At 36.4% G+C, this 21,809-nt stretch overlaps 2 protein-coding genes across 2 annotated transcripts; one reads left to right on the forward strand and one right to left on the reverse strand.

The window, feature by feature from the left end:
* Positions 1-4,047: 4,047 nt before the first annotated feature.
* On the reverse strand, positions 4,048-15,980 carry LOC576054 (coiled-coil domain-containing protein 112). The gene is made up of 13 exons (XM_030977045.1): positions 15,953-15,980; positions 14,017-14,183; positions 13,666-13,787; positions 12,982-13,071; positions 12,645-12,720; positions 11,808-12,000; positions 10,729-10,815; positions 8,902-9,051; positions 7,623-7,763; positions 6,671-6,766; positions 5,929-6,174; positions 5,242-5,360; positions 4,048-4,607 (listed from the first exon to the last, which is right to left on the reverse strand). The coding sequence occupies exons 1-13, from the start codon at positions 15,962-15,964 to the stop codon at positions 4,574-4,576; spliced, it is 1,533 nt and encodes a 510-aa protein (XP_030832905.1). The 5' UTR covers positions 15,965-15,980; the 3' UTR covers positions 4,048-4,573.
* A 1,654-nt stretch (positions 15,981-17,634) lies between these two features.
* LOC575989 (sperm-associated antigen 8) lies at positions 17,635-21,586 on the forward strand. The gene is made up of 4 exons (XM_030976634.1): positions 17,635-18,046; positions 18,538-18,730; positions 18,993-19,216; positions 21,304-21,586. Exons 1-4 carry the CDS (start codon positions 17,972-17,974, stop codon positions 21,424-21,426), a joined length of 615 nt encoding a protein of 204 aa, XP_030832494.1. The 5' UTR covers positions 17,635-17,971; the 3' UTR covers positions 21,427-21,586.
* The last annotated feature ends 223 nt before the right edge of the window (positions 21,587-21,809 follow it).

Consider the following 21,809-nt stretch of genomic DNA (forward strand, 5'->3'; position numbering starts at 1 on the left):
ATATTCAAATCATCAAGGAACCCCGTTTATTTGCTAGACTTTACTGTCAGACACTATTGAGTGACTGACTGGCTTTTTTCTTCTTTGGTAATAACATACATAAAATGAGCTGTAAAGGTTACATCAACAACCCACTTCTTGTAATGGCCAAAATTAAACTGATAGAATATTTGCGCGGCATAAAACGTACGACCATTCAGTACAATGGTCTGAAAATTAGACTATTACTTACTGGCTCTATTACTTACTGGTCTTTTGCTCGCCAGCCACTGAATTCTTCAACTTTAAACAAAAGTTTAGCTTTTAAAAATCCAATCTATCCAAATCTATATATCAAAAAAGTAAGTCTAATTATAAAGCAATAAAAATCCTAAGAGAAGAGGCGTAAATATTCACTTCTGAATGACAAACGCCTATAAATTAAAACAACAACAACAACAATATAGCTCTTAAGCCAATTCAACAACTAATAGTCGTTATTTTCCCGCTTAAAGACATTTTCAAGCCCCCCTTTTTTTAGGGAAGTTCTAAATTAGTATCATCTTTCAAATGCCGTTGGAATTTAACCTTTTCAGTTTTTTGGCCTGCAAATGGGACATAGTACCTTTAAGTGTTGTATCTAGCATGTGGATAGATGGTAGCAGCTAGCTTACGCCCCTCATTATTCACGGCACATGGGGGAATATGTACAGTACAGCTTAACGCAAGGAAAAACCCGACAAAATGTTGTTCAGAATCATTCCTCCTCTTTAAAAAAAAAAAAAATTATGAAAATGACGGTGACAAAAGTAAAACAATAAATTAATAATAATAACTGATATATATATTATGAGCCACTATACAATTTTGTTTTGGTTAAGCTGTCAGGCATTATAAGAAGACTTTTTTTTTTTTTACTTCTACCTTTCCCTCTTTTTTCGTCTTCTTTTTGCTGTTGCTTTAAATGTAATTAGTTAGCCGCTAGTACGTGACTACGGCTTAGTACTTTTAGTAGGCCTACTCCGGCCGTTACTCTCTTCACCTATCTGTCTCGGCGGAGTCATTCTTCGGATGCGGGACACTTTTTAGAGGAACCCCAGTGACTCGACCCGACACATATCGCCCCCTCCCGAAGGTGGTGTTTAGCCAAAATGATTGGGAAGTTTCTGGCTTGGCTCGTTAGAGGATTCAAGACCACAGGCATTTATTCTGGGAAAGCAGAGGGCAGCTGTTTTAGTAAAGACGTCAGTGCAGACAGCGACCGTGGATCACCCTGCGCGACTATGTGGACACCATGACATTAAGGTCTAGGTTTTTATTGTCTTTCGGAGTCAGAAGCTGTGCGCCCGTGAACCCTAAGCTACAGGCATCGTTAGTGCGACACTTCGAAGATTTATGTTTGAGCGCGCGTTTTTTGTCTTTGTATGGATGCAGTATTAACCAGACACAACAATCCTACCAAAATATATCTTGCTCCCTCTTTCTCTCTTTTCCAGGCTCTATGTCTGTGAGTCTATCTTTTTTCTGAACTATTTGTAAATATACTATTATATATTCAATTAACTAGTCTTAGAATAATGTTAATTTTCTTTGAACTTAATCTAGGGGCTAGCTTTTGCTGGCTTCTCAATTATGAATATATTTACGAGTACATGTACATATATATCTTTTTATAATAATACTAGTTTTATTCATATCTCTGTTATTTTTTTAATGATAACCTTGAATTGATCTCTCTCCTCCCTTTTCACACTTCTGCCTCCTAACGATCTTCGTTTTTTCTCTCTTTCTCTCTCTGTTTCTTTCCTCCATCCCTTTCACTATCAACTTCCCCTTTATCTTACAATTCTCTCTCACTTTCTTCCTTTATTCGTCCTCTTTCTTTCAAGCTCTCTCTCTCTCTCTCTCTCTCTCTCCCTCTCTCTCCCCTCTCACTCTCTCTCTCTCACTCTCTCTCTCTCTCTCTCTATCTCTCTTTCTCTCTAGTTTATATCCATCCTATTCTCATCAGGAATACTGGCTATATAGTATGTCTCTGCTTCGGTTGTTTATAAACATTTATATAAAGACATAAGTTTAGATATTGCAAAAATTGAACATATCATTTCATATGAAAATGTAATATATTGAACATGTAGCCATTGAATATAAATCTGAATGCTTACAAGTATAATGAAAGAATCAGGTAGAAAAAGATGAAAATAATTTAACCAACATACAGAGTACAAATTAACAATTCTTCAAAGACATTTAGATTCTAAAAAAGTTTACACCTAGAAAATTGCTAATTATTTAAAAATTCATCAATGAACATTAATCTATTATATGTCTTATGAAAGAGTGTTTTATCCCAAATCATTTGGTACCATTTTTGTGTGGTATGTGTTCACGCTTGGATGAACAGGAGACATTGTTTGCGCCAAAGTTGCCTATGTGATGTTTGAATAAAACAATTGGGATTTGGGTATTAATTTGGTCTTTGCAAATCCAAATAACACCCCTAACAAAATTAATCATGCCACACATATTAAATATCGAATATCAATTATCAACGAACATTTGTACGCGTGTGTGTGGGTGCTTGTGACTTTGCCCTTTGCAAAAAACATATGCAATGCATTTCATTTGATACACTCAATCCATTCTCTCACTCCGCTAATCCCAACATAATACATACTGAAGGCATCACTTTGGCGCAAGTCGATTTTTGCACTCTCGCAAACAATGCCACCTGTTCATCCAAGCGTGAACACATACCACACAAAAATGGTACCAAATGATTTGGGATAAAACACTCTTTCATAAGATGTATAATAATTAAATAGAAGATTTTAAAAAATAATTAGCAATTTTCTAGGTGTAAACTTTTTTTTGACTCACACGGTACAGCTATTCCAACATGTGGGGAATAACCTATACATCAAATTCACTTGTTAGGGCAAAAAAAAAGCATCATATTGGCCCCAAAAAATCTGTTCTTTTGGAGGCTGAAAGAGAAATAAAATTTCAATAAATTTTCTTTATGTTTTCAGTGATGGGGTATCCCCCTCCAAAATCATCCACCATTCAGACATGTAATGGTCAATTTCCTTCATATGGAATCAGTTTACCTATGAACCAGATGTATGTACCTATGTGCCAGCCTTTTCACTGTAAGAATTAAATGAGTTTTAAATGCTTTGCACAAACTTTCTTTCAACTAGTAAAGGATCATTTTGAACGTTTTTATATAAAACTTTACATTTCGATTAAATTCTATCTATTTGTATTTGCCACAAAAATTATTTAATCAAATATTTTTCTTTAAAAAATAGCAGTATTGATTGAACCTTTAATGTATTCACATGTAATTATATGATTCAAGAAAAGATGGCATTCAAGTGATTGATTTAATATTCATATGCATTAATGTTGATTTTCTGGAATGTGAGCAGGGGGGGGGGGGGCACAGCTTAACCACTTGACTGCTACCCACGTACATGTACGTGCTTAGGGCATTGCACTTTCAACACCATTGCACTGCATAATGCCATCCCTACTGTGTAATTAACACTGCAATGATGTTATACAGGTCTTGAACAGTAGATGGCGCTCTTCCCCAAAAAAAATCTGGCTATTGATGTGTACAGTGTACAGTTTTTGTCAGGTTTTTGTACAGTACAAAAATGCTGTAGCACAGGGGGGAATGAACGCGTTTTAAGCCAATAGCAGTCAAGTGGTTAATCTCCTATGGTAGGAACTTTTGAACATTTGCTCATATTGCACTTACCGTAACTAAAGATTGGGAGAAAATTTATTTTTATCAACTTATGTTACACACACAATATCTATGGAGCATATCTGTTCAGAGCCAAAAGGGCATTAACACTGTGTCAAATGATCCGAGTCAACACCCTTAGAGCTCCAAAAAGACTATATATTTTGCATGTATTATTTAAATGTAGGGATATATGCCCCAGCAAACCAAGATTTGACTGAAAACTGAGTCACACTTTAAAGGCCCACTGTACTACTTGTAGCTACTTGCCCCCTCTGTATAGAAACATTGCCTAATCGGTGACCATTGTTTCCCCATGATCCTCTTTTCTTATGTTAATTGAGAGCTGATTTGATGAGATAGCCACCTGTCAGTGACCGTCCTGGGTGGTCTAATCCCTCCTAGCCAAACATACATAGAGCTGAAACCTCCTTCTTCATGACAAGAAGAGTCAAGGAAGCGTGAGTGGTAAAGCAGTTATCTTGTTACCGGGAGGTCGCATCTTTGAAACCATGTCAATGTGTGTGTGCCCATTGGAAAGACATAAATATTCCATTAAGAAGTTGCTTGAAAGGACTTTTATGCTTTCAAAAGCTGTAAGTCCCCTGGTTAATGACCCACAAGCACATATTTGCTTTCATAGCAGTCAAAGTAAAGGTTTGCACAATGTTTCCTGAGCTGACCACCTGCACACCACAATCAGATCTCCACATTCTCCAAGGAATACATAGTGATGGATCTATGAGGTGCCTCTGGGTAGATGCAGATAGTCGTCCTATGCTACAGGATGAGAGAGCAAGTTGGTTCCTGCTACCAATAAACGGTGATGGTCACTACTCAAGATGGTCCTCCTCTCCAGGATGGTACAGCTCTGAAAAATAGATGAAATTGCAAGAACCAGATGTAACACAATTTCAAAGACCTTGAAGATTTCAACCCAAAAGCAATTTCAATAGTATATCATATTTTTTTTCTTTAAAAGCATTTGCGATGAAAGGGTGTATTTGTTTAAATGGAAAAATGAGAAAGAGATGTAATAGGGGAATAGGGAGATGCAATCATGCAACAATACAGAGAGGGTGATTAGAAGATACAAAGATGGAGAAATTATAGAAAGATTGAGAAAGCAGAACAAAACAAAAAAATTAGAGAGGTACAAGGAGAGAAATAGATAGACAGAAAGAGGAAATAAGAGAAGATCACAATATACGATGGGAGACACAGTAATATTATAATTACTATTATCATCATAATTCTCACTATCATCATCAAAACTATCCTATCATCATAATCATCACCACTACCACCACCATCATGACCATCAACATCATCATCATCATCATCATCATCATCATCATCATCATCATCATCATCATCATCATCATCATCATCATCATCATCATCATCATCATCATCATCATCATCATCATCATCATCATCATCATCATCATTATCACCAGCATCATTATGTGTGCAAGAACATGTATGCAGATTATTTATGATACCTGTGTGGTATATGGAGGACCGGTCCATTTCCTGCAGACGCTGTATCCTTCTTCCTCTCCTTCCATCCAGCTGTGAGTTGATAAAGCCTGGTAGGATCCCGCTTGGCTTGCACTTCAACCTATGCAACAAAAATAAATCAAATATCATCATCCTCTGTATCATCCTCAGTTTGCAATTAATCACAGCTTGCACATGCCGAATTTGGATTCAAATAATCCCTCATGGAACAGCCTCCTATTTTGGATTACGCAGAGTATGGCCTTCTAGAGATCCAAGAGCATTCAGTTTCGTTTGGGAGTAGAATTTATTTAACTGTACTTCTAGGTGGAGATGTTTTGAAGTCTTTTGGTGGAAACTGCTTTCTACTGTGCAAAACAAAACCTAGGGGATGTAACAACGAAATTGAAGAACTCATCAATTTGCCATCTGGAAGAATTTGTATATTATGTGACTTCCCCAAAAGAAACTTCTACTAAAGCCCCTCTGCACTAGTTTGGCATGGAGGATTAAACCTCCCTGCAAGGTCACTGGCAGGTGGTTATCTCATCAAATCAGCTCTCAATTAACATAAGCAAAAGGACATCATCGGGGATCAAAGGGTACCAATTAGGCATTGTTGGCTGTATAGAGGGCGCAAGTAACTATAAGTAGTGAAGTGGGGCTTTAATCTGACTTTTCAAACCCACCTGACTCTTCAGTCTCTGCAATCTCTGTTTCTTCCTCTTCTCCTCCTCCTCCTTTGCTTTCTCCCTGGCCAGTCTCTCCTCCATCAGTCTTCTGTCTCTCTCTAAGAACCGCACCCTCTCCTGGGCAGCGCCTCTCCTCTTCTCCTCATTCTCCGCATCCCTCCTCCTCTCCTGTTCCATCTGCCGAAGCAGGTCTTCTTCCTTTCTCTGCTGGATGTGCATCTGTACTCTGGACTTCTCTTCCATCTATCGTACAAAAACATGATGAAAAAGATAGAGCGATGGTCTTGGAAATCAGTCCATACAATAGTGCTCTTAGAAAAAGTATGGATTTTTGGGAGCACAATACTTTCTCTATTTGTATTTGTATTGTATTTATTGATTCAACCATAAAATAACATCAAATGAAAGCAATAACAGTATATCAATATTAATATATAAGTTTTGAGCGTTGTGCGTTGAGAGTATAGTTGTAGATTTCAATCGTTTGAAGAAAATTAATGACATTTTAAATCATAGTATGTTCATCAGTATTACCATAGTTGTACTATGTAGCCACGTTTATCTCTTTGATGCATAACCTTGCTTGCGGTAGCCGGTGGAGCTAAGAGGGTTGGTCCGTAGTTCTAACATGATTTACATATAATGCCAATTTGTTCATGTGAGTCATTGGCCAACATCGCAAATTTGCTAAATTGATGTAATATAAATAATGAGAGTTCCTTTTTTTTTTATTTCCTACCTTTCTTTGTCTTTCCATATCATGTTTCCTTGCTTTCTTGTATTCTTCTTCCAGTTTCCTTTCTTCCTCTTCAGCCTTCTCTAATTCCCTTTGCACCTGAAAACCAAAAAGAGAACACTTTCATGTATAATGATGCAAACCTAGACAAAAGACATATTCTAAAAATGACATGTATGAACAAATTAAAAAAAAGGTCAAGGTTTTTAAATTGTGTCCATCTAAACTGGACTGCTTAGGAGCTTATTGTTAATAATAATAATAATAGTTCATTTTTATAATGCGCCTAATACTTTGTTTCTAGGTGCAGTACATATTATTACCCCGGTCATTGGATTCAGGCTTACTCGCACACAATGTATGCACAATCTCCACTCCCTGGGGAGCATTCCTCCTTTTTACAAAATTTTGGCCAAGAAATCAACTCATCAGATCTTTCTTGTAGATTTTGTATCTCCTGTAATTTACAAGCTTGTCATTGTTACATACCACTTGTACATATATTACCCATCTGTCTGAATGAACTCACACCAGCCAGTGTGAGTTTCACATCAAATATGTCCTGTTCCATAAATAACCTGTAAATAGACCCGTTTACACATCCCAAACGCCTTTCTGAAAAATCATCCATTTTTTTAATGCAATTTTCAGAGAGGAGGGTCAAATTACAACAAAAAAAAACGTAATCATAAAGATATCTTGTTTTACACTGCAAAAATCAGCAATATTTCGACAGTCATTTAAAAAAACCACCTCCTAAAGATGGATTTTTCAATTTGGCTTTTCATCGCGTTTGTCGGTGGTTGCTGTGCAATTAACAACAAAACACCGGAATGTGAGAAAAATCAGTGATTTTTGCTTGCAGTGTAAGTGCAGCTAATCCAAGATGCTACATGATGACCTATTTCTACTCATTCTCTCGAACAACAGTAAATGCTCTATTCTATATACTCACTTTCCAAGCATTGAGCTTTTCATATTTCTCTCTTCTCTCTTCCTCCATTTTCTTTGCTTTGAGTTCTGCCTTCCTCTGTGCCGTCTCTTCCTGCTCCTCCTCATCTCTGCCCACATTGGACATCAGTTCATCTTTCTGAGCCTGACATTTGAAAAAGTGAGAATAAAAGAAAAAAATGTCAGCTACTCGATTCTAGTTGATCAAATAACTTTAAGTCTATAACAAGCATATGATCATCACTTGAAGCATCTCCCCTAAAAAACAAAACCAAGATTTTGAGGGGTCAGTGACACAAAGACGTAACTCGATTTTGGCCATTTTTAGAAAAAGGATTTAAGTCTATGTTTCACTAGCCATTGACTTCAATGGGGTGATGGTTTGAGTAAAGTCTTTGTGTTTCCTGAAAAGCCCACATTTTTCTGAACATTTTGATATCAAATACTCATTTTGGCAAAATATGGAGTTACGTCTTTGTGTCACTGAACCCCTAATATGATATGATATTAAAGTGTACAGATGCCTCTTGCATATTAAATTGCATTTATCCGTAAACACAACTCCAAACAATTTACATAAGTCCAAAACATGTACTCCTGATTGGTGAAAAATCAAGTTATGTTAAATTTATGGACTTGAATTTTAAATTTAAACACATCTTTTTAGACAAGAGGCCCAAGACATTGGAATCATTTTAGCATTTTCACACATCATATACACTTGTACAAGAGAAAGTATTGGTACCATGTATGTATTGAGGAGAAACATACACTAAAGACATGTAAAAGTATAGACAACCTGTCTACAAAGGCCAAAATTGTTGGTTCCCTTGAAAATTGTTTCTCATTGAATCATGTACTAAAGGAACCTGTCTACCAAGACCACCTGTCTACAAAGGCCACTTTTGTGTTTTTCTTGGGCGGTCGCTATAGACAGGTTTGACTGTTATACCTCAATGGTACAACTTCTTAAAAGCATTCTTTCTTGACTTGTAACAATTCATTTTTTTGTAACAATTCATTTTTTACATACATACTTCCCTTCTTCATTTCAACCAATGTTGTCATTATCATGTCATTATTATTGCCAACACATTATAGTCTAGTCACAGTTTCACAGTAACTTTGTATTAGGAGTCATGTTGTGGGTTATACTCATGCCAAAAACAAAGAGGAACTGCTGCGACATGTACTTCATGACATATCACTATGGGTCAACTTCAATTTCAAAAGCTCATGTGCCCATGGACCCTAACTGTGTGAAATTCCGGTCTTATGCTTACTTCTTTAACAAGTCTCCACTTCTGTATACCGTCCTTCTTGCGCTGAAGGAGGGTGGTGTATTCCTGATACCAGTTCTCATGGCATTTGACATCTATCATATCCCTGCCCGGTAGAGACACTGCCGCTTCATCCATGAATAGTGGTCTTCCCTAGAAATACAAAAAATCAAAAGATTGTTTATCTATCACTCATATTTTCTTCTGCACAATTCTTCAAACCACCTCTACACTTTTGGTGATATTAAAAGTTTAAAGCTTTGCTTTCTTATGTGATCTATCTATCTATCTATCTATCTATCTATCTATTAGGCTATAGTTCATCCAGACGTTGGACAAAGCCCTCCTCATAACATTTCCATTCTCTTCTGTCTCTAGCTATCCTAGTCCAAGCGGCTCTTCTCATGTGATGGATATTTATAAACAATAAGATGCTCAATCTTAATCTGTGGATCTGTGGAGCAGTGGAATTGGTTTGATGAACAAACCTTATTTTGTATTTCTATATAATGTTTTCTTTTTATTGATGGTCATTTGAAGATACCGTAGATTTGGAGTCAAAAGAAGTTAGTTTAATAATCGCTTTAAGGTTTGGTTTTTAAAGATACCTTATTACGCTACTTGACAGAATACAGAGCAAGACGTCAGCAGTTGTCGAGAGACAAATTTATTTACTTGTGACGCCAGATTGTCGCCTAAGAAGTGAGTTTTTGTAATAGTTGACATTGAACATTCAGTAATTTCATTTATGTGTGAAAGAAGTATGAGAAATGTATAATTTTCAGAGCTCAAGCAAAAGAATAGGTTGGTATTGAAATGTACATTTGTATTTGGTACTTGTGCAGATATTTGAGTTTAATGCATACGTGTAAAGGTATTTGGTTTGAACGTAGGTGGCGTTTTACGAATTGTAGACGTGGCTCGTAATTTGAAAGTGGAAAGTTCCAGTGATATTATTAATTATCTATTTTGGTTATTAAATAGTGAAAGATAACCAGTTCATGCATTTAGAGCAATTTAGAATGTGGTATATATATAAAATATGATCGCTTATTTCGATCCTTAAAGAAATATTAAATATATGATGAATTGTAATGTATAAAATTGTTTCATCAAAAAATACAATGAACAGGGCTTTAAAATTGTTACTTGTAAGAACCAAGGAGGGCAAGTGAAGTTTATAGTTTGAGGATTTGGTGATATAAATGAAAGAAATGACTATATTTGTCATTTCTTTGTTAGTTATACATGTATTTTTCATATGGTCATTTAAACTAGATTTAGTCTTTGGAGATTAATTAGTTATGTGATATTGACATGATAGAATAGTTAGATACAATCAAAAGTATATTGTATTTTTATGAAATACAGAGTTTAGTTGAATTCAGTTGTAACCCATATGAGAATAGGAAAGGAAAACTCTTATACATGTTTTAGAGAGTGAATTCATTTATTGGTAACATAACACATACATATATTTATGAGTCCTTTGATTTATATCTTTGCAGATTTGAATACAATAAAATATACGATTTCAAGTGGCAATCTGGCACGGTGTAAACTGAGTTCCCTATTGATCCAGGAATAATAAGGTACTTTGGATGGATAGCATATTAAAGAAATGACTTGAAGAGAGAGGAGTGAAGGGCCTGGGTTGGAACTGAAAGAGAAGGCTAGAGACGGAGGACTGTGGAAGAGCATGATCACCAAAGTCTAAGGATATGGAAAACAGGCACAAACAGGGAGAGGGGAGAGAGAGAGACAGAGAGAGAGGGGTGATTCAACCCTGCTGAGTTTCCTGCATGACCCCAAATCCCCTTAATCCTTTACCTTGTATTTATTCCTGATCCTCATGAATGTACCGTGATCATATTCATCCCATCCTCCTCTATGGCCTCCGGTTTGCTGCAAAAAACGCTGTCGGAAAAAGGACAATGAAATACATTACAGTCAAAGCTGTTTGTAATAGTAAGCAACTGTACAAGAAGACAATTTCTTGGTAAAGTCTACATTTTCTGTTCCCTTGAGCGGAGCCTCTAATCAATGCCCATCCATATAGACAAGATTTGTTTTCTCTCTTTAGTGGTCTTATTTAAGTATTTCACCATTTCTACCTTTATTTCCCAAAAGCTAAAAAGAAAACGAACAAAAAGCATTTTACGATCAAACGACATCTCGTTTACTGCAGAAATATGTTGATATAAAACAAGAACAAAAATCGCTGTGACTAATTTCCAACTAGTTTTTTTTTGCTTTTGCAAACTATAGACTGAATGCATGACAGGTTATGACTATGGAAATGACTGAATGGTTGCAATTAAAAATATCTAATTGCTGTCATTAATATGAGCTACTTGTTTATTATGCTGATCCCATTATAATTAGGCCTAATTATAATTCACTTTGTAAACTGAATTTTTATCATTTTATTATCTTTAAAGAGAGAGAGAGAGAGAGAGAATCATTTTAAAACATATTATTCAATAGGAATTATCTTTTTTGCAACATCAATACTCTCAAGTCCAATATCCATTACTACAAAGTGAAGTGTTCTTATATTTCAATTGAATTTCTAATTTCTAATTTGGAAGCTAAAAGTGTCTCATAAATTCTCATACTGAGAATACCATTATGGATTGGTATTTTTGAGCAAGGTCAACAGAGCAAAATGGTTTGTCGCAGGTAGGGATATTCAAGGTTGGTCACTGTAAATGGAAAATTCAAGTATTCAAATTCCATTCTACTTACTAAACAAAAATTAGGTTTAACTGAAAAAATATGAAAACATCAATTAGCTGATCCTCAACAGAAAGCTGAATAAATCTGAATAAGGCCTATCGATGCCAATACAGTAGGTGCAAATAAAGAAAGAAAGTTGACCGCACACAATACTGGACAAGTTAGCTTACCTCAAAAGCTGCCACTTCTGGGGGCATGGAGGCCATAGCATTGCGTGCCGATGACACTGGCTGGGGTTTAGTGGATGTCTTGGTGTTTACAGGGATGGTTATCGGGAGAGCTTGGGCCCATGATTCATACCTATTCTCAAGAGCTGATATTTCTTGCCACAATGTCTTCTCCTCTATCATCAATTCCTCATAGCTACAAAGAAACAAAGTTAGCAACTGATTATCTTACTGGGAAATTGTCCATTATACAGAACAAAAGGAAATTTGTCAAGGCCGTAGAAAAAATGTGTTATCTTTTTTTTTTTACACTAGAACTGTCTAAGAAAATATGAATTCATGTTTTAATCATAGGCCTGTTTTCTTCAGACTGACCAAACAAAGTTTGATTTATAAGTAATATTCTCTTTAGAAAATTTCCAAACATGTTCAGCCTCTGGAGCTATCCATTTCTAAATCATATTTTACCCAAGATCTAGAAGTTTAAAATATTTTGAAATGTGAAAATTTTGATGATTATTTGACTGAGCCTAACTGCAATATATTGTTGGTCAACATTTAAACACAGTAAACACCAACTCTGTAGATATGGATTAAATGGTTTCAAAGAAAAAAAGATTATGGACTATGCCCTTACCCATAGGCAGATCAAAAACTCAAAATTGAAGTTCTACTCCCTTCTCTGCCATAACAATCTGAGTTTCTTCTCACTCTTGGATAGCGTTAGGTCTTGTTATTTACATCAATATGGATTGCCATGGTGAATATAACATCGAGATATTTGTGGCATCACCACAGGAGAGTTAGACACACAAACATGAGGAGTTTATAAGTACTCACATGGTTCTCTGCTGGTCCTTGAAGGAGTCGATGACGGACTCAATATCTTCCATTGTCTCCTTCAGCTTCTCTACAACTGAAAATTAAAAAATCATCCATTACAAGTTTTTCATATGATCATTCACAAAGGTATGGAGCTTTATGGGCACAGTATAATGTTGTTTCTTTCCTTGGTGCATTCTTTAAAAAGAAAAAAAAATGAATCCCCCCATTTTAAATCTGCTTTCATAAAATCTTTTTCAGGATTGTTATCAAAATACAATAACATCAACAGTGAGGAAGGGCGGAGGGAGGGGCGGGATGGGGGGAGGGGTAGCATCACATATAAGCAACTTACACTCCGGAGTGGGTTTTACGTTTTGTAGCTGGTGCTGAAATTTGTCCACTGTACTCCTCATCTTTTCCAGCTGCCCTCTGACTTTCACCTCTGTTTGAATGAAGTAGAACAAAGCGCAGCGAATTGTAACCACATGAATAAACATTCATCTTAGTGTCTGTCAGGATATGCTCAATAGATCCTAGCCGGTCTTTATCTACGATGTCTCATTCTCTCTCTCCCTTTCTCCCAGTATCTTTCTCTCTTCCCTCTTCATTTTGTCTCTATCCCTCTATTTCACATTGTCTAAATCTCCCACTCTCTGTGTCTGTCTTAAGCTATTTCCTATCACTCTTTTCATTGTGTTAATGAGGAAAGTATGCTTTTACATTACTGATTGGAACTAAAATATATTTTATAACTGTTCTTAACTCAGCATTACTCTAATGATTTAGTGTGTATAAAAAAAAATTAAAAAAGATGCTATCGATTGGAAGCTGCAAACTACAAAACTAACACTTTTTAAAATGCTTTCAAGTCACAATTTTGGGTTATTTTGCCCAAAATAAGTATATACCATTATATGCTTTTCTATGTAGCAGGATGGATAAGAAACAGTCATCTAAATGAAGGTCATTAGGGACATCTGTTTTTATTTGTTATGTCTTTCAGCTGTACATTGAAAAAACAGATTCTTTTACTTACTTTCATTTTTCCTGTCACTGACCGTCTTTGACTCCAATTCTTCCAGAGCCGTGTAGTCTTGCCTAAACTCACTCCTCTTGCTGTAGACATGTGCTTGTTTTTCTCTCTCCAGAGCTGCAATTCTGACATTACAGAAGAATAGAGACACATGCAAAATTAACAACGGCACATACTGAACTTTGAACATTCCCTTTGCAATGCAAGCTGCCAGCTTGACAGATCAGAAAAGTTTTAAAAAAAGGAAAACAATTTCAAATGCTTTAATACAGAAAGGTTAAATTTATTTTACAATTCAATTAAACACATTTTATTGGGATAAGATCGTACAAAAATAACAATTAAATACATTACTTTTTCTCCAGCTGGTCAAGTTCCCTCAGCAGTTCAATCTTCTTGACTTGATCAGGAGAGCTCTTCTGAATCCAGGTGGCCTTGTTTCCTGCTCTGGAGGACGTCCTTCCACTGTCCAATCTGGAAGAACTCCTAGAGGAAGATCTTCCACTGTCAACCTTTGGTCTCTGTTAAAGATTGAAATAACGTCAGTTTAGTAAAAGGTAAACTGCAAGTAAGCTTTCAGATTTCCTGTGATGGAGCTGCAAATTTGTTTTACAATAATAAAAGCAGGTACTTGTATAGACTCTTGTCTGCCAGAATTAACACTCCTGGCTGCGGTTAGTGCTCTACAATTATTATCCTGGCTTTAGCATGGATGCCATTACGGCAGCACTCTAGGATTTGGAGGAGTTTATTCTTGTCAGGTACCTATTTATTTACCTCACTCCTTTTTTTTTGCTGCCCTGGCATACAGATTAAAGTGAGCAAATCTTGCTTGAACTGAGACTTAGCTCAATTTTGAAGGCAGAATGAGCGATTTGAAACGCTCATCATAAACGCTCATCGTAAACGCAGTTCCACGGTGTACTGTTTATGCTCCCTTCTCCAGGCGAATTAGGGCTCTGTATCTGGATTCGCATGCTACGTTGACCCCGGGAGGGCAGGTCAAGTTTTGGCACGCTTTTTCGAATATGCTTTGTAGGCACTGCTAATGAAGGAGATACACATCAGATGATGATGCAACGGGTTAGGCCTTCCCCGTGTTAGGCATTTTGCTAAATCAGGCTAAATGATGTTTTGTAGGCATTGCACCAGCAGGAGCATGCATTTATGCAGGCCAGGCGTCCACTGCATGTACGTGTATGCGATATGCGCTAAAATAAAAAGAAGAAGTAAAAGAATAAAAGTACACAAACAAGAGAAATAAAATTTGAAAAAATAGAGGGAAAGAGAATAATCTCAAAATAGAAAAAAAAAGACTAAATGTTAATAATATATCATCTGACATAGAAATCATCTATATAAAAAAAAAATCTTTTACCTCCCCCCCCCCCCCCCCCCCCCCCCATCCCGTGAATTTTCCATGGGTCCTGCTAGTTATAGATTTTCATGTGAACCGGAAACACGTTTATGATGACGTCATTTAAACGCGTTTACAAATGATTGTGCATTTATGCTTCCACAGAAACCGTCTTTTTGGAGAAACACCGATCCAAAATGCATCTTTTTGTGAGTTTACGATCAGCGATTATGATTGCCGTTTATCGTGATTCTACGAAAATGAGAAAGGACGCAACCGTGTTTTGAAATAAACGCGTAACAAAAGCCTCAGTCTGGCCTGAAAAAGTCGAGCATAAACGTACCCTTACAACAATTACTACAAGTGTTAGTGCAGGTGTGTGTGCACCTGAATGAGACTTGAGAGGCTAGAGTAGTAGAGTGCCATCAATTAATGTCCCATCCCGATCCTGTTTTTTTTTTTTTTTTTTTTTTTTAAAGGACAAGATTAAGATGCAAGACTAGACTCTAGACTAGACATGTTATAGGGCTAGCCATTTTTTTTTTCTTCCATCAAGCATGTGAATGCGATACCCAGTATGCAGCTCAACTGCCAGCAGCTGCCGCAGCGCTGCACCGGGTCCGGGTCCGCGGCTCATTTCTCCGCGCCTTACTCCCTTAGTACCCTTACGGGTAGGCTGTTCAGCCCCGGAGGTACTGTACATTACACTAGCCAACCATACACTGAACGCTATATATGGGGCATACAATCGACACATAATCACAGCTTTTCTCTAACAAACACTCATAAAATCTTATTTAATGAACTAAAATATAATTTTAAAATATATATAACTAACAAGATGTTTTTAACAACGGAAATTTTAACTAGTAGTGACGGTAAACGAAACGGTAACTATTATTTCAATTAAAAAAATTAAAAAAAATCACTCACGGGAGCCGCCATATTTGGGTCTGTTATTATAGTATTTCCATAATTATTAAATCAAGATAATCGAATACATAAAGTATATTAATATGTTATATAATTTTAAAATTGAGAGATAATTTTTTTAAATCAGATTCAAATATTCAAAATTGGATATATGAATAAAAATACAAGATTTATATTTTCAAATTGGCCATTCTATTCAACGCCATAATGTTACACAACTCGCCCAGTGTACAACTCGGACCAAATGAGTTTCAACTCGTTACTCCTGGCTCGTAATATGAGTGAACTGTATACTATTTAATTATCTTGTATACATGTACTAAAATAATTCTTTAAGAGTTCAGATGCTGAATGATTGCAATAAAACGCTATGAACCAACAACAACAACAACAACGTTATTATATCATGGTCACAATATCCATAGCATTTAGGAATATTATCCTGACTGTGATAATGTCCGCGGAGTACCGCGACTGATAGCTTAATTTAATTACCCCTTAAAAGCCAGAATGACTTGAAATGAGTTCTGTGATTTATGCATCAAGATGATAAAGATACTTTTGGGACAAATTATGTCCGCATCGGCATGGCTCCTCCCATATATATCTTCTAAACATGTTTGATTGATGCGTCTCACCATACTCACCGTGCTGTGCTATACCAATTTCCGGGGGGGGGGGGGGGGGGGGGGACTAGAAAGAAAACGGACAGGAATACTGGCAAGAAAAATATGATCAATATAAATATACTCTCTCTATATTGAGTCTTTATATTTCGTGTTCTTTTTTAATCAACTATCATACTACGTCGAATCATTCATTTCGATCCAACCGTCGATCTTCATTGTTACTGACTTTTTAACTTGATAGCCGATTCACTTTAACTTACCAGAAAAGGAAGGTAGTACTGTAGTAGGCCTATTGGAACATTCGTGTTATTACATTGTCATGAACTACTGGAATTCCCTTCCCAATGATATAAAAGGAAATATAAAACTTTGCTCATTTTAATTTCAGAAAATTAAAGGAATACCTTGAAAGCCAGAGGAGAGAATCGAATGACATGTTAATATATGGTTGAAATAGCCTGAATAAAGAAAACTTTTCTTTTCACTGCCAGGTTCATTCTTTTTAATGTTGTATATATATGCATACTTATGTTTTTGTTTTAGAAATTCAACATATTCATCATTATTTTCCCGTCTTCTTCTTCCTCCTCCTCCTCTTTTCTTCTCAGGCTCCTTCTTCTCATTTCTTCCTCTTTTTCTTTTTCTGTATCTTCGTATTCTTCTTGTACTTATTGTCATTTCTATCATTATTTTATTGTTGTTATTGTCATCATTATCTAAGTTTTTTTCTTGTCTGTCTGTAAATATTACGATTTTAACTTATTAATTTTGTACGTGTCTGTCGGGGACCCCACTGGAAATATGCTATCGAGCTTTCTTGGGCTATCCTGTTCAAACTGACTTAATTTTGATCTGTTATACTTTTATATTGTTGTATGTTGGAGGCTTGGCGAATAAAAATCAATCAATCAAATAGACAGGAAGACGGGGCCGGAAGAAGTCGGGTCGTAAGTTTTGTGGGCGATTTGTTTAGGTTCGTTTGTTGATTGCTGCGTAGAAACAGTAAACAATGCATATTGCAGAAATTACATGCACGCCATTAGGCCTATTTAGTATTACATTGACCCACGTACAGTACGTCCACAAGATTGGTGTCATTAAACTTAAAGAAGACAAACGGTCAGAATTGTACGTTGGTTTCTCATCTATGTATTATCCTTAACTCGCATTTCTCAGTTTTCCATGTATAGACCCTAGTCTAGAAGTAGAATAAGGGTTAACAAGAACAGAAGTCTTTGAAGACGGCTTTATTTTTGGAAAGGACCTTCACAAATCTTCGAACACAACACTCGCCAACACTCAACAGGCAACTTAACGTGTGAAGTTACTTCTGGAGGCTATCAAACCAATAATATATCAGCGACTAGCTAGTAAGAAGAGAGGAAAGAACATGGCAACACTTAATCCAGCAAGAACTCTGAACAATTCAGGAGGAAGATGTCTCATGGAGAACTGGGTTGAAGAGGTGAATATTTTCCCCTTGGCTTGGCTTTCGCCGCCTTGGGCTTTGGCTTTGCATTGTTAATTTCTTAAGATTTATTTCTTTCCTTAAAAAATGTCTTATTTGAAACCGTTAGATGTTGCATAACTGTTAATTAATTACAGCTATCATATAATTTATAAACTATGCTGTATGCTATTCATGCACAATTTGGTGGAGAATCTTTAAAGAGCCTTGACAATTCATACTCGATCTAATGTTAGAATTAGATCTAGGACTACATTGTAGGTAGATGTTTATCAGATTATAAGTCTAAGACTAAAGACTAAGCTATTGTAGTTAGGATTTCACTGAAACTATAAGTGACAATCAGTGGTTAAACTTCTGAAATGGAAATATACGTTCATGTATTAAACTGCCAAATCTTAAAATGTAACTGAGTCAACAAGTGCTTATCAAAATACACATTGTCATTGATTACTAAACTAAATACTTCCTAATTTATTGTTTCACAGAGGCAAGTTTTCCAGACAGGTCTGGACAGTGCAGGAGTGAATTCTACTGAAAGTTACACATCCAACAGCTCTCTCCCATACAAGGATGGACACAAGGGCATCCTCACACGAGAATTAGACACTGCCGTGGAGAAAGAATCAAACAGCATGGGATCGTATCAGAGACCTGCTCAGTGTGGGGTTCGAACAGTCGGTAAGAAATCCCTCTTTTTTTATTAGCTTATAGGATGTAATTATACTTGTAAACCATTAGCCTATAAGAAAGAGAAAAAAAGACTCCCGGGTCATACTGTACTACATGTGAAATTATCAGCAGGGCTCTTTCTTTCTTTATTTCATTTTACCTTGTTATCTTCAATGAACATTAGAAAAGAAAAATGTAAGGACCTACAGTTTTTGAAAAAAAATCATCTCTGAACTGGTTATTTTTACTTTTCTGATTGTATTTCATCCAGGCCGTAAGAAGGAGTTGATGGAGAGAGCCCTTTATGCCAAGGTTAGCCAAGAGCTTCAGGAAGAGATTAATGAGCCATCACCTGTTGAGGAATACAAATCAGTAACTCAGAAAGACTTCTACGATGATGAGTTTGAGTCCGAGTTACCAGCCCCTCTGTATGAGCATAACGTCAACACCGAGCAACCTATCACATTCTGGAGTCATCATAAAGAAAAGATTCCCGTAAGTTTATCAATAAATATAGTGATTCAAGAAATATAGGCATAGTGGGTGAAGTATCATAACAACAACAAAAGTATGAACCCGAAATCTTTTTTGTTATGCCTGTAGGGCAACAGAATGAAGCAGATCAATTTCTATTGTAATAGAAATGTTCATGGAAATGGAAATTAGAAAAAGACATTTATAAGTCATGAAACTCATGTTCAATAACAAAACACTTTAAAGGCCAAGTCTGGCCCACTTGTAAGTTAATTGGATAAATAGAGAAAAAATAAACAACCAAAGCGATGAAAGTTTCATCAAAATCGGACCAAAAATAAGAAATTTATGGGAATTTAAAGTTTTGCATAATTTCAATAAAACAGTGATATGTATTACAGGAATTCCTGACAACTCGCCACAAAGACAACCCGCCCCAAGACAACCCGCCACAATACCCTGGATATCTCGCCACAATACCCTGGACAACACGCCACAGGCGAGTTGTCCAGGGTGGGATGCCTTTTCGGACAACTCGCCACACTTTTTCCCCTCATGATTTCTAGATCTAAAATCCCTCATCTTAGATGAAATTGTCATTTTTCATGATTTTCATGCTTTTATAAACACTGTCATGACAGGAAACATAAAAATTGTGAGTATTTTGAGAGCTGTTCTAAAGAATAAAGACGATTTTCTGACTGTGGGCAAAAGTGCGAAACTAACCCAGAAAATCTAGAAATCAACCACATTTCAATTTTATTTCGCGGGTCAACTGTCCCCTCCCCCATCAGTACGCCAATGCTTCCAGTAGGCCTATCCTTCCATGAATTCCTACCATTAAAAATTATCAGAAGGGAAAAGGACATGTTCAAAGGATAAGGGGGCACTTTAGGGGAACCTGGACAAGTGGGGGCACAGTGTCCCCCCCCCCAATGAAGAATGCCGCCTCTGACGAAAATAACCCAGAAAATCTAGACATAAACCACATTCCAATTTTATTTCATGGGTCAACTGCCCACCCCCCCCCCCCCCTATCAGTACGCCAGTGCTTCCAGTATCCTACCATTAAAAAATTTCTGGGACAGAAAAATGCGGCTGTTATAGACCTCTAGATCTAAATACCGAGAAGTTATCCCAATGATCTGGCAATCGTACGCCCCGGCCGTACGCCTTTGGTTTGTCAAAAGTATATTATTGTTACAAGGGAAATCAGCTTTATTCTTTATACTTTGTCATGACTGTGTTTATAAAAGCATGAAAATCATGAAAAATGACAATTTCATTTCATTTTAGATCTAGAAATCATAAGGGGAAAAAAGTGTGGCGAGTTGTCCAGGGTATTGTGGCAAGATGTCCAGGATATTGTGGCGGGTTGTCTTGGGGCGGGTTGTCTTTGTGGCGAGTTGTCTGGACCCCGTATTACAGTACATATCCTGTATTCAAATCGGCAAGTTGATGATGTCACCCCTCGCTATTCCCCATATATTTTGTTCATGACATTTCAACTTTTTCTTTATCTTGGACACACCTGTATAAAAGAATTCCTTTATTTTTACAATAAGTTACAGTTATGGTAATTTTGCACATATTTCATGAGGATTCAACTCGAGCCTTGTTTTCATTCCCAGAGCAGAAAAGTGATATTTTTAATATTTAAGTACAATACTGATAGAGAAAAGTGAGAAGATGACATCATCAACTCACTGAGCTCTATAACTTTCTTATTTTTATGTTCGATTTTGATTAAACTTTTACTGTTTTGTTTGTTTTTATACTCTCTTTATTAAAATGAATTTGCAAATGGGCTGGACTTGCCCTTTAATAAAGACTTAAAGATTGAGATAATTAAGTAAAAGAAAAAACTTCACATATTATATTTTTCCCAATAGTGAGTACAAATCATTCATACATGTAGGTATACAAGGATTCTATTTCTACAGTTCTCTATAGCAACATGCATTTAAAGACATTGTAAAGTCTATATTTAGTCCTGTGTAGCGATATGTTAGAACGAAATAGAGGTGAATACTGAAGACTTTGCAAACAATCCATTTAAAATGTTATTTTAATCCTTTTTCATCTCGTTTGATTTCTTCTTTGCTCAGGGCGTTTCTCAAATCAAGACATTAGATACACCGTTCAAGAAGAACTCAGCATTCAGCAAGCCTATCGCAGAGGGCACTGATCAGCCACAGCCTTATGAACAAGAGACACACCCCTTCTTATAACCCCTTGAATGATGGGATAATTGCTTTTCATCAGCGAGCTTGTAACTCTGCTCATAATTCCGCTCGCTAACCAAGGTCTTCAACAAGAACATGCATTTTTCTGTTTTTACTGGATGCATCCATAACTGGTTTAGCCACATATGAGGACGGAAGCAGTGTATAAAAGAACTTGTGTTCTGTAGGTGAAATAATATTTTTAGGGTCATGTTTTTTTCTAAAGTTCACAATTTGGAAACTGTTATCCATCTGTGATTTTCAGACATCCTTCTGACACTGAACCAGAGTGAAATAGGAAGAGATTTAACTTTATATATACTGGTTTGATGTCATATCATCTAAAGCTTGCTATATTTGTTTCCACGGACATTCATAAAGAGACTCTT

Source organism: Strongylocentrotus purpuratus, unplaced genomic scaffold (assembly GCF_000002235.5).
Source record: "Strongylocentrotus purpuratus isolate Spur 01 unplaced genomic scaffold, Spur_5.0 spur5_scaffold_9, whole genome shotgun sequence".
In the NCBI taxonomy this organism is placed as follows: domain Eukaryota; kingdom Metazoa; phylum Echinodermata; class Echinoidea; order Camarodonta; family Strongylocentrotidae; genus Strongylocentrotus; species Strongylocentrotus purpuratus.